The sequence below is a fragment of the Chelmon rostratus genome, chromosome 6, assembly GCF_017976325.1.
Source record: "Chelmon rostratus isolate fCheRos1 chromosome 6, fCheRos1.pri, whole genome shotgun sequence".
Taxonomy (NCBI): Eukaryota; Metazoa; Chordata; class Actinopteri; order Chaetodontiformes; family Chaetodontidae; genus Chelmon; species Chelmon rostratus.
In genome coordinates, this window is record NC_055663.1 from 15,340,440 (window position 1) to 15,354,096 (window position 13,657).

Genomic DNA, 13,657 nt, shown 5'->3' on the forward strand with positions numbered 1-13,657 from the left:
AGTATGAGAAAGATTTGAAATTTACATTGTGAAAGATGTCTGTGGTAAGTAAAAGTGGACCATATGTTGAGTGTATTGGTGCATAATCACACTATAATAGATTTTAAGATTCAGCTTGCTGTGGGGGGCATTTTTATTTCATCCCTGTCAACCTGCTGGTGTGATCCTCCTCACACATTCCTGATAATTTCGGTTGGAGACAGACTCATTCGGCTGTCACTAAATGGGTTTAAATGCAGCCGTCCAATTAGCGCTCTACTGTGAAATGCAGTGGGTGTTGTGCAACGTGCTTAGCACCACTCCTTTACAGAATTATAAGGGATTACTCATTCAGTGTGATCCATCTTATTTCTACCAGGGGTCTTGGCTTTTCTCAGTATCATCACCACGGAGGGGGTAAATGTTTCAAATGCTTCTCCAGTTGCCATATGCGCCTCGTCAGAGAGCCTCGCTGTCTCCGAATCTAAGAGGATTTGATGTGCTAGTTAAAAGACAGCATACCATGCCTATCCATGTCATACTTTCTGTTCTGCAGTAAGGCACTCTGCCAGCACAGTGTTTTTGGTGTATATAAATAGGATTTCAAGATATTAAAAGTTGTCCCTGAATGTCTGTTACTTTCAAACCACTAAGAGTAAAATCTGTTGCCATCGGCTGTAAATCTCAAAGGCTTTACAGTCTGTAGTGCTTTTCATAAGATTTAGGATGTGGTTAAACCCATTATATATTTTGTTTTGGGAGCAGGCTTGCTGAGATTTGAAAGCTGTGTCCCTGCTATAGTGTGATGGGCTTTGCGTTATGCTGTCATGTCCTGTCTTCTCAGATTTTCCTTGTGACGGTGTGGCACTGGGAGCTCTTCATGCTGCCCCTCTTCTTGCTTCTGCTCATCGGATGGCACTACTTCCAGCTCACTGCAGAGAAGGCCAGTTCCAACCAGGACCTGGTGAGTGACGAGTACTCTGCACTCTTCAGTATTCATCCATGCACATCTGTAGATGCATGCTCTTGCAGTGCAAATTCAATCTATATGTTAACCCACACCCTGATGGAATGAAATCCTTTTTGCACACATTGGACAAATTGCTGTTTTACAGTGATGTCAATTAACAACTCTTACACTATACTGTATAATACTGGAGCTGTTCTATGAAACGCACCTCACAGTACAGTCAGTTGTAGCAACATTCCACATGTTTTATAGCTATTTGAATTAGTTTCTACATTGTCTCCAGAGGCCCAATAAAACATGAAGCAGTAAGAAGCCACTAAAATTCAATCACTGTAAATGTATGTATAGCTTACAGTCTGTTGATATAGTCTCACCACTTCTGTAAATGCAGGACTATAGTTCTCCCCACAACATACCACTATCTCTATCTGCTGTTATGGAAATTATGTTTGCCCTACACATGTCTGTGAAGGTTAATGCCTTTCACACTTCTGACTGCCCCCCAATTTCACCGTGTTGTAAGCCTTCTCACCGGCCAGCCAGTGGCCTGGCCTGCTTACACACCCTCCCCGAAGCAGCATACCCAGCCCGGTGATTGTGTTTATGGCTGCTGGCAAAGATGCCGTCCCTGGACAATGTTAAAGCCCAGGCTCACCCTCATATCCAGTGTGGAGACTCTGCCACCCCTCTGTGACCCTCTGGCTGGCAATGACACAGCTCTGTTCCCCGGCAATGTCACAGTGTGCACCACATTGGGGTCAGGGATGACTTGATATAAAGTGATCTAGGCAACAGCATCCAAATTAAATGTGTTTTTTTCCCCTCTTTCTGTTTTTCTGTGTGCTTATGTTGTGGAGAAATGAGATTGCTTTGGTGTGACAGTGCTCTTGTGAGGAAGGCCCTCTTTCACCTCTCCTTTTGTGTGAGGTCACCCCTGTGATGCAGTCTCTATGGAAACAAGCCTCTCCCAATAGGGGTGAATGTACTCAAAGAAAATTTCATTACTAGGTGTTTGTTAAAAATGCTCCAGTGCCCACATGTCGCGTTCGTTTGAAATCACCCACTACCCTTTATTTTCTCTTAGGTGAACATGAGCATGGGTGACGACGAAGAGGAAGACGAGAAGGTATTTTATCTTGTCTCTTTCTAACGTTTTAAGGGATAATATGTTTTGGAGGCAAGCTATCACTTCTCAATTTTCACTATAAACATAAAGATATCTTTTAAGGGTTGCCGTGAACACTGACTTTTTTAACATTTCACAACGACCTCACTCAACGGCTTGTGTAAAAATCCTTTTTGGACATATCAGATGTGTGAGCCCCGCTAATATCTCTTTTTGAATAACCAAGGTTAAATCAAACACATAACAGTGTCTGCCTTGCTTATGGTCAGTACAAATTCCTGGTTCAGCAAATAGCTGTAATTATTCTACAGATGAACACTTGCTTCTTAGAAAATAGAAACATTTTACCAAAGAGCCACACATGCTCTAGTCGGTATTTTAGCATAGTCACAATGACAGATACTTCTCAGAGGCTCCTTTCTAACTAAGAATAGAAATATTTTCATGCATCCCAAATGAGGGCAACATCTATGAAACAGTTGTAGCATGTAGCTCTTTATTCTGTTCCTCTGGGTATTCAGTGTCATTCTACAAATGTACTCCACTGAGATACTGCAGCCCTTTGAAAATCTATAAATCAAATTTAAACAGCATTGTCAATTAGATTTTGCACAGCTGCTGGGGATAGCATTATTTTTTTGTGTGTATCATCATTGTCTAAATGTAATAGTTAGGATGAGAATGACCTTTTACTACCAGAACAAATGAACAAAGTACAATAACACAGCAGTAAACTTAGACTCTGCCCCAAAGGTTATCAGTCATTTTCACTTGTTCGTTTGTGAGAAATCATAAATGATGATGTTTATTAATACATCTCTCTAGTGTCTCTTGGAAAACAAAACAACAGGAAATCTTTAAGCAGCCTGAAAATTATACTTCCCCACAGCACATAATATTCAATTACGCTCATCCCACTGTTTTCTGTAAAGAAGGAAGAGTTAACAGGGATGTGTATTATTGCTTTATGGCAATGAAGTGTGGAGCTAACGCAAAGCCTCCAAGCGATGACCCTTGTGCTGCGTGTCTAGGCCCAGGATTCATATCCATAATGCGCTCAATATATTCTGTTGTGATGACCTGAGGCTGTGAAAAAAGCCAGATTCTTTTAAAAACACAGGCACATCCACCAAATCCTGTCTGAAAGGATGGGCTAATTCACAGATGAAACTCGCATGATATGTCTGCACACACAAGCCGCACTTGCTATCATTGCGAGGAAAACAGGCAAATTGGTGCTTAAACAAACAGCGGTGATACAGAAAATTCAGTTTTTTATAAATATTTATGAATATTGAATCAGGCAGGATTATGTTGATGCACTGAATTTAATATCATAGAATTATTATTACATTTGTCTTTACCTTGAAACCTCAATATATAATAGAGGAATGTTTACTTTTTCTAGTATAAGAAATGGCAGTGTCTTTAGAAACGACTGAGATTTTCTCAGTGCATTGCACATGTTTCTGAACTCAGCCTTTGCCTCTTTAAAGCTTTTTGAAAGGTTTTCCATGAGCTTCCCTAAGCCCTGAGTGTGAAACTCAGAGGAAATGAAATATCTCCTTTCATTTACTAATTAAGCAGTCACCCATGTTTGTTTTAAGCTGTCAGCTTTAATTTAAAGTGGCTTATTTGAAAGTCTTGTTATGGTCTTGCTGTCACTTGAATGTGATATCATGCAGTTAGATCAAGCAGTGTAGCTTTACACCTCCTATCAAAGTCTTCTTTAAAAATATTTGGGGTTAAAGAGTGATCAGTGTTAAATTTGATGACTTCAAAGCTTTTGCTTTTTTTTTCGTCCCAAGTCTTTCCTGTAACATGTGAATAAAGGCTTTTCTCTCTGAGAAGGTTATGATTACCACTCAAATATGTTTTTATCCCCCTTTTCTCCCCCTTGAGGACGGAAATATTTAAACCTCAGACAGAGCAGCAAGAATGTGAAGGCATGACGTTAAAGAGAGACGAAAGGCAAGGCAGTGTTACAGCTGGATAATACAGAACAGATTCTCTGCCTGTGAACAAATCTGTCCTCAGGGAAAGAGACAGCTTACAAATTACGTGTGGGCAAAGTGACTTCCCTTTGGCCTTAGGTATCAATTGTGCAGATAGACAATATTTAATCATAACATAAAGAAACAGAGAGGCAAAACAAGCCCATAGATCTCCAATAGCAATGAACAGGGAAGATGAAACAGCCCTTTCATTGCCCCCCGGCTGGCAGTGCTGGTCTGGGGTTGACTTGCTCCCAGAGCCTAGCCCAGGGGAGTTGGGGGGAGGATGAGGAGGTGGTTGTGGGGGTGCTAGACTGGGCTGGGGGGTTACTCCATCTCTCACCCGATAGTCCACAGTCACCGCTGGGTCTCCTTGAGCACACCAGTCAGACAGACTGCCCATGTCATGATCTGTGGCGTGCATGATGAGAGCCACCGCACACGGACCCAGCAACACATTAAAGCCAACACATGAAAGCTTTTCAATGTTTTATCCCAGCAAATTGTTCTCTAGCTTATTTTTGCTCGCTTTAGTGATAATTTGCCTGGAACACAGGTGTTTTTCATTTAGATGCAATTCTTATCTTTGTCGAAAAAGTCACTGGAAAAACATTCAGTCTGAGAATTCAAATTTGGCACCGTTTATTCTAATTAAAGTGATGCTAAATGAGCTTTTTCCAGCCTTTGATAACGCCCCACGTGTCTGTGAGAGTATGTTTACCTTTGTGCAGGAGATCAAATTGGTTCTCCATTACCGCACCTTAAAAGGAAGGTTTTACAATTTTATCTGAAATGAGAATATGATTTCACACAGGTTTTCTAATCAGTAGACATTTAGGATTCATTTAGTCCATCCCCAGTTTACCCATCCTTTTCCATTTCAGAAGGAGATCTTTTATTTATTTTTGTTTTCTCTGCACTCATGAACATGCCGAAAAGAGAAATGAACAAAGATAAAGAATATCGTCAAATGATTAATGTACGACGGACTTCAGTTTTGGTCGCTAAGGAGATGGAGGATTTCAAGAATCTTAAAGCACATGAATAATGATAATCATGAGAGCTCTGCCTCTTGAAGCATACTTCAGAGTACATCTATTTGTCTGTTTTTCCTTTTAGAAATGAAAGCCAATATGGTTTCCTCCTTTTTTTCCCCCCTGTGCTGCGCTGTACTTCTGGCACAATTTACCTTGCATGTGTGTCCACTGCAGTTAAATAATGCTTCATATCTCTTATTAGATTTGAATTCTAAATCATGTAATTGGGTCGCTTAAACATTTTTCAATGAAAATATGAAAAGGAATGTGAGTCTAACTGATGAGGCTCCATATCGAGTGAGCTATCATTTCCCAATGCATGGCTCTCTGGGTCCATCAGGAGCTCACCGACACGGATTGTAATGGCTTTTAGCAGACTCTAACCGTGTTCCCCGCTTTCAAAATAAACTTAGGATAAGAGCTCAATTAACACCTGATGTGGAGAAAAGGACACACATAAAGGTTTGCTCAGTGCCCTCAGCACAGTGGAGTGGAGTAAGATGATGCATAAACACAGATAGTCTTCTTTCCCCGTGATGAGACCATGAGATGTTAATCTCAAAGGAAGCATATTTGTGATAGTTTCTCCTTTTTTGGACAGTGCTGAGCTTCCAGTGTCTGTCCAGATCTGAGCCCAGTGGGGGAGGCTCCGCTAGTGTGGGAATTGCTCTCTTCCTGCGCCTTTCGTGGAGAAGAGCGGGCCTGACAGTGGGGAGTCTCTCTGTGCTGGCAGACAGTGTGTTCCCAGGGGCTGCCTCATGAAGCTCTGATAAAGGCATTCTGTCTGGACCCTGTCAATGCACACAGGCTGCTGCTGCGGCTGACTTGTAACATAAACATATAGACATCCTCAAGCCTCCTGTTAGGGTCCATCAGAGCGCCCTCCCCCAACACACTCATTCCCTTTCTCCCTCTGTCATCATTCCTGTCATTATTTCCTGTGTTTGATGTGAGGGTTCTCAGCCCTCTTTAGCTTGTGTTACTTGTGTTATCTCCAGTCACTGCTCTGCCTCTGGAAGGCTTCACGCTGGTCGTTATTTTCAGCCTTGATGTGATCACATTCATTTCATTTGGAGACAAGCCCTCCAACCCCCCTCACATGTTGACTTATTGCTTGGCCAGACTCGGTCATTATTATGTCAGTGCATTAAAAGCAAATAATACTTTGTGTGCAGTCTTAACTGCAACAAGAATGATACGAGTGAAGGAATGAACATCCAACTGTTGTTCCCAGCGGGGTGAGTGTTAGGATAGGTTAGCAAACCTGACAGATTTCTAAAAGCATGTTCAGACTCGTCCTGTGCAGGCTGCTGGAATGGAATCTTTCCCAAGTTGTGAGGCCCCTGCACTTCTTGTCTAGGTCATCTAGTCTGCCTGATTGCGGATGGCCATTTTGTGTACTTTTCATCTACTAGAGAGTCTTGATTGTGCTGCACTTGTGCAACAGCTCTATTGTATGTGACGGACAAAAGCTGAAATCTTTCAGCCATCCACATAACAGCTTCTGAGCACTGAGTCTGTCTCATCTTCAAAAGCATAGTCTGAAGATGTACAGTGTTTGCTCATTATGGGCCATTCAATAGATAAATCACACATAATAGCATAGCAGAGATAAACTGGTCTTTGTCTACCCTGCCCAACAATTGACATACAGTGTACCTCATCAGTGTCTGTGCTTTTTTTTTTTTTTTTTTTGTTTCTTTTTTAGGAATCCGGAAAAAAAGGTTTGATGGACAAGATACATATGGTGCAGGAAGTAGTACTGGCTGTCCAGAATGTATTGGAGGAAATCGCAAACATCGGAGAGCGAATCAAGAAGTAATTTGCCCATTTTATATTGTCCACTAAAGCATCTTTATTTTAAATTTTATTTTATTTTTTAAAAGAATGTTGCATTAGCCTGACACTGTTTTTCCTTTATAGCATCTTCAACTGGTCTGTCCCGTTCTTGTCGTGCCTGGCCTGTTTGGTGCTGTTTGTGGCAACAGCGCTACTATATTTGATCCCACTTCGATACATTGTGCTGATATGGGGTAAGTTCTACATCTCCAAAAACATTTAAATTCATAAAATTGTTAATGACAAAAGAATTTGAATAGCTAAAAGTGTCCTAAAAGCTAACAAACTCCCATGTTCTGTTCTGTTTCATTACTATGACCAAAACATCCTAACAAATTGCATAAAAATCAAAGCCCATTCCACTGTTGCAAAACACAACTCTTATTCAATCTTCCTAACTGGAAATCCATGATTTAATGAAGTACAGTAATGTAAGAACTCTGCCATCCCCACACCTCTGCAGATGCACAGAGATCAGACGGCTGCAGAGGTTTGCGCTGCTCAGTGTGGGCTGATGTAGCAGAGCCCAACAGAGGCGAGGCCCAGGGTTTGTGTGAAAACAAAGCAGAGGTAGAGTAGCAAGCTGTATATAATACATGATGTCCTTGGGCAGTCTGTAGGCTCCTGGTCTAGCCTCTCATTATCTGCTGTAGTCATACAGAATAGACAGTCATCTCAGTGGTCAGGGAGATATGCCGCCCATAACAGGCTCTCCTCCTCCAGCTGTAAGCCCACAACCACTGTACTTCCACACTGCCTTCAACACAATCAATACCAAAAAACCATCATATCAAACAAAAAACACACAGTCTGAGACACTCCTCTGCCTCCCCAGTTAACCCCCATCTCTGTGGTTGCAAGGCAAGCCTTTCAAGTTGCTTGCACATATTTAAGTCCTTAGGTTCTTTGTCTGCATGTTGAGGTACAGGCAGTGCCAAGCTGTGAATATAATGGTCCCATTACAAGACCCCAGAGATCTTTTTTTCTCTGTGGTAAGCAGCCATGTGCAAAGTAAATATAGATGTGCCAGAAATGATCAGATTGAAGCAAACAAAAGTGAGGAAAAGTTATCATGGATGTGTGCCTCTTTTTCCAACTGGAGTTAGGATGATTTATTTGCTTTAATTGATAAAGTATTGCTTTATCCATGGTTGTCTCCATTGTATTGACCTGGCTTAAGTTCAGTTTGGCTGAAAGGGATCAATTGAAACAGCATCATATAATGCAGTTACAGACACACTGGTGGGAACTCTATACTGTGCACAGATAGGGTTACACAACTCTTTTTATTATTGTTATTTTTTACATGGTAAAACTGTGTGAAAATATGCTGGTTGGTGTGACACTTTATTTATTAATGTGTTCTTGTTTTCACAGGCGTTAACAAATTTACCAAGAAGCTGCGCAACCCATATACTATTGACAATAATGAAATACTGGATTTCCTCAAGAGGGTGCCTTCTGATGTTCAAAAGGTAAGGGTCCAATTTTACATACAGATAGGGAGGGAATTCCCTGAAGATGTCTGCATTATTTGCTGTACCAGAATTCCCAAGTGTTGCAGAAATATATCCTCTGGCTTTGTTTGATTATTAATGGACTCTCGCCTTTAAAGCAGCCCTGGCCCAATTATTCCTCAGTGCAGTTCCATGTAGTCGCTGTAGTGCCTGAGTGAGGAGATGCTCAGATCTGTCCTCAGCCATATTGCCGCAGCCTTGTCCGTTATTAGCAATTTTGTCTGTCTGACTGAAGCACTGTGACATTAAAGCCAATGATTGGCTGAGGGCTGGCAGAGGGCTCCTGACGTCTCTGGCTGTTGTGTCAGCACAGAAACTCTGATGTGGCCTCAGTCAACTTCAGGGTGGTAGAGTCAATTAATGTAGTCGTGAGCCCCAGTCATCTTGCTGGGTGCCATATGTGATTACATATTAGCCATGGCTGATATGTCATTTGCATTTACATCACAGAGCTGAGGAGGGCTGTCAGGGTGTTGTAAGTGGCGCTGGGTGCTCGCCGTTCTCTGACTGAGAATTTTGCTCGGGCCAGGAAATGAAGTGCCACACCGGGCCTTCATCTCCCAGGTAGCTCGCCAGACGGAATTCAGCGAGAAATCCTGACAGTCTGGATCTGGAAAGACACTCTCACCCCAGTCTGTTTCTCTGCTGCACCCTTGATGTCCTCCTGCAGCAAGCCATTCCTGACTTCTCTGTGATGTTGGAGGGAGCCTGTGTTGTTTGAGATTTGGCTCACTGAGTTGGCAAAACAAGGTGGTGAATACATTTTTGATTCAGAATCCTTTGTGTGTCTTCTTCCCCATTGGGATACAATGTTTGAGCTTTGAAAATGACTCACTTTCAAATCTCATGGAAACAATACTTTTTAGCCTGGTTTAAAAGAGAAACTACATCTTGAAAATAGCTCCAATCATAAAAAACAAAACACCTTTAAGATTCATCATAAGTACGTTTCATTATGTACTGTGAAAAATAACCCTAACATCATATACACAGGAGACCCAAAACAATCGACCACATATTTTGTTTTTGTTGACTTAGAACTTCAATCCTCAGATAGGTGCGGACACAAAAACACCACAAAGGCTGAAAATTGACTCCTGTCTTTCTTGCAAATGTGACTTGGCAATTAGTGCCTGTGCACATCTACAAAGTCTGCCTCAAACGGGGACTTCTGACAACACTGTGTCTGTCCTGAAATAAGAAGCATCTGTCAGTTCTGAGGACAGTTTCATGTTCTGATGCAGGAGGCAGTCACTTTGTTCCCACATTCCATCTCCCATTCTAATAATGGAGACCAGCTAATTAGCATAGAGTTCTTACCTTTATTCAACAGATTCACTGCATTGTTTGAGCTCAGCAAGCATGCTTCAAAAACAAGTTTTCAAATTCCTTTTCAGTTTACCCTATGATCAGTCCTCTTGGAAAAAAAATAAAAATACAGGCAATTGAATCAAATTTTTTGAACGTCAAAAAGAACGTGATTCTACACCATAGGTAAATTTTGCAAATCCTTTCGAACATTAAGGAATTTCTGGAAAAGGAAATCTATCTTGAGAGAAAAACAAAAACAAGGTTTAAGTTCAGATGTCACATTTCAGGTCTTGTTTTTCACTGAAGAAATCAAAGTCACACCAAGGGTCTGTAAGGCTGTGAGGAAAGTTACACATCAACCGATGTTTGTAACTTGAACAACACTCCATTTATTCTATTCTCGGGCTTTAACAAAGTTTTCTTGAGGGGACGTAACTTACAGTGAGTGATTATGCAGTTTGCAACTCCCTCACTGGCCTGGCAGGTCATCTCAACAGTTGATGTCTGTTTCTAATATTGTGATTGTGGTGCAGAATGAGGGGGGCGTACACTGGTACGGAACCCTTGACTCTTCAAATCCTTCCTCCCTGTGATTAATCCCCTCTGCTCCTGTGTTTAAAAAATGATTCATTACAGGCGAGCCCGCCTCGCTTTCCCCTGCACCAGCTCTCCTCAGGGGAGCCATTACCGTGCGCTCCACTGAGCTCGGATTACCTGCCTCTGACCAAACTCCTGTTTGTTTTTACAGGTGCAGTACAGCACTCTGAGAGCGCCCACCAGCCAGAGCCAGCCGCGGAGGAAAAGGTAAGCTCCGCGGACACGGCGGATGAAAGGCTGGTCTCCTTATGAATACGGCCCAACGCAGTCCACCTGACAACAATGCTCCCGTGCCAGCAGAGCCCATGACCCCGTGCACCCCACCGCACCACCCTAACTCTGCCCCCTGCTGCTGAGGGGCAGCCAGCCGCTCTCTGGCTTGTGTGTTTGCCACCCCCCTGACAGAGGCTGTGAACTGCAGCAGCTAGGAGGGCAGCACATGGCGCTGTCAATCACAAGCCTGGAGGTAAAGAAAAGAGAGCGCTGCAAGGCTCAGCCTTCATCTTTGGATGTAATTTAAAAAAGGAATGAAAGCGTCAGGTTTTGCTTACCTTAGACCTCCACTGTTGCTTTGTTTTTGACTTTGGTGAAACTGAGAAATTTGCCTTAAGGTAAAGTTAATACAAGCTTAAGTTTATGGAAACCAAACCATGGCATTTTTTTTATTTTTCCATGTGTTAATATAATTAAAGGTCAAAAAAGGTCATATATATTGCAATCAATTTTGAAATAATAATCAAAATAGTGTGTTTTGTCATGTATTTGAAATATTAGGACAGAGTTCTGAATGTTGCTATTCTTTCTGTGGTAAGGATTTACTGTACATATATACTGCTGTCAGTTGTCTTAGTTTCATCTCAGCAACAAATATATATTTATATGAATGTGTATAATTTCCAGCTGACTTTATTTTTTTAAGTTAAGTTTTATGTTACTGTATGTCAGACTGATTAATTTGAGAGTTTTATTTTTACTCAGTATCGTGTGTGCATCATCAAATGGAGACTTTGCAAGAATCCTGAATAAAGAATCTTGATCAGTTTGAGCTCTTGTTTTTGCCCGTGTTTTTTCAATAACTGCACTCTAGTGAGGATGGATTACACCACTTCTTTCCTTGAATACACAGTAAACACATCTGATTACACAACACAGCCATTGGAACAGAGCTCACACACCGGCCACCGCTGCGCCTTGGTTACCGAGCTCACATCAAAGCTGTGTGGCTCCAGTGTGCTTCCTAATGCATTGCTTTGTTGCCTTCTCACAATAACAGGGTCCAGATGAGAGAGAAAGAGCTCATCTCACAGAGAGTGCTCTCTCCATCCTCAGCACTTAGTGCTTTACATTTCCACTAAAATCACCTGGCCTGTCTAATGGTTGCACACACACATACTCCGGTTTTTCCATCTGTCTCTCCACAGTAGTTTTTCCAAGTAAGATGTAGTATATTCTTTATCAATTTTCTCATCTATATTTATTTTACATACAAAAAATCAATTACTGAAACATTTTGCCATTCAGATTTTCACAAAACAGTTGTGACGGTTTGCTTCATAAAATTCATACTGCACTGATTCATTATATGAACATAAGTGGCAGTTGAAGCTCTTTAAGGCAGTTCATTTTTAATTGGGAAAAAATTCGAGAGAGAAAACAAGACTTCTGCACCTCTTGGCTCTGTTTTCAGGCTTTAGAAAATCTAGGCTGTGACAGAAGACTTTGGCCAATCACAGATCACGTCAGAGAGTGGCCATTCCTATTGGCTCCCCTGCGAATGCAGAAGCGTGTTGATGTCCCTTCAGATTGTGAAAGCCTAGCCTCGCGTCACTAGACCTGTCTCCACACTTTGTTTTATTGCTATGCCAGCACTGGAGAAAGTGGAAGCCTGATCCATGGACGAAGGAAAATGCTGCACAAAATCCCTAAACTTGTGATAAATTTCTAATTCATTTTCTAACCTCCTTGGCCTACAAGGGCACAAAGTGTAAAACAACACATCCCATCTCCACATGGAGCTTCTGGCTCATCCTGTTCGATGCCATGATGTCAGTGTCAATGAGTGATTCAACTGTTTTCAACCTTTTGCAGCTTTAACGACAGAAAGCAGATGGAGAAGGAAACTCATTGTTTCTTCCTTTACCTGCTGTCTGAGTGGCAAGTACTCTCTTTTAAAATATACATAGTTAGAACTGAAGTTGGTCTGAACTGAAGCTTGGACACCACCAGGGGAGTTTGTTCTAACTGGTTGGGGGACTGAGCATCGCGTCCGGGTACCCCCCTCCTCAGCAGTAGCACGCTGGTGAAAGAGCATCCATCTGTGCTTTGTGAAGAGTTTGATTGGCTCAGGGGGACCTGGTGGAGCCCCGGGCTATCTCTTTTGACAGGCTGATAGAGACATCACTGGGCTCTCCCAGGAGCTGCCACCAGGGGTCCATTTCAAAGTGAGAGGGTGTGGAGGTGACCCTGAGCTTCTGACGAGCTAAATCCCACACACTGGCTGAAACCCTCCTACATTCTTGGCTCCATTGGGGCTGCGGGGAAGTGGTGGTGGAGGTGGTGGTGGTGGTGGGAAGGGGGGGGTGCTGGTTGTGGCTGTGCTGGGAGGAGGGCAGAGTTGGGGAGGGATTGGTGGAGGGTATAAGCAGATCACTGGTGAGACCTGATGAAGTGTCCCCAAGATGTGAAACCAATTAAGCAATACTCCCAGAGTACTTTTAATCGACATTTCAGCAAACAACCAAATTGCCGCACCAGGACGTCTAAGTCTGTGACAGAGGACGTAATAATAATAAGAACGTGACAATTAGTGGGCACCTAAAGCTCAATTTAACTCATAAAAAACTAACTTTGGTGAAGAGCGATTTTTAAGTAAAAATAATATTGTGTCATGCTGATATATGATTGAGGCAAATGCTGCCAGTGACATTATGAGAGGTCATATGGGAATACGGTTGCCTGCCTCCAAGCTGTCAAATCTTTGAGTCCGTGGCACCGGGGTTGTGGACTTGGATGTTCCCTGTATCATACAGAGTCAGTGGATCATACAGGCGAGTCTGACAGGGTTGCAACGATTGTTGATTTGGGTCTGCATGCACCAATGCACACTCACGCCACGTACGCATACAAACACACATAAGCCACTCTTCAAAGAGATGTAATCATATTTAAGGAATTATTTATCAATGTATTTTCTCCTGGGAAGGCTTCGAGTCTCAGCAGAGGAAATCACTGTGCAATATGGTCCCCAAATGCAGTGGGGAAAATCCCTGGATGTTTTACAAGCTCGC

At 42.3% G+C, this 13,657-nt stretch overlaps 1 protein-coding gene across 3 annotated transcripts in view; it reads left to right on the plus strand.

Moving 5' to 3' along the window:
• mctp2a (multiple C2 domains, transmembrane 2a) overlaps positions 1-11,415 on the plus strand; it is a 32,383-nt gene extending 20,968 nt beyond the window's left edge. For all 3 annotated transcript variants that reach the window (XM_041939651.1, XM_041939654.1, XM_041939652.1), the window contains exons 18-23: positions 824-943; positions 2,034-2,075; positions 6,815-6,924; positions 7,030-7,139; positions 8,323-8,420; positions 10,522-11,415. In XM_041939651.1, the coding sequence (XP_041795585.1) occupies positions 824-943; positions 2,034-2,075; positions 6,815-6,924; positions 7,030-7,139; positions 8,323-8,420; positions 10,522-10,581 (540 nt within the window). In that variant the 3' untranslated portion in view covers positions 10,582-11,415. The remainder of the gene's footprint in view (positions 1-823; positions 944-2,033; positions 2,076-6,814; positions 6,925-7,029; positions 7,140-8,322; positions 8,421-10,521) is intronic.
• The last annotated feature ends 2,242 nt before the right edge of the window (positions 11,416-13,657 follow it).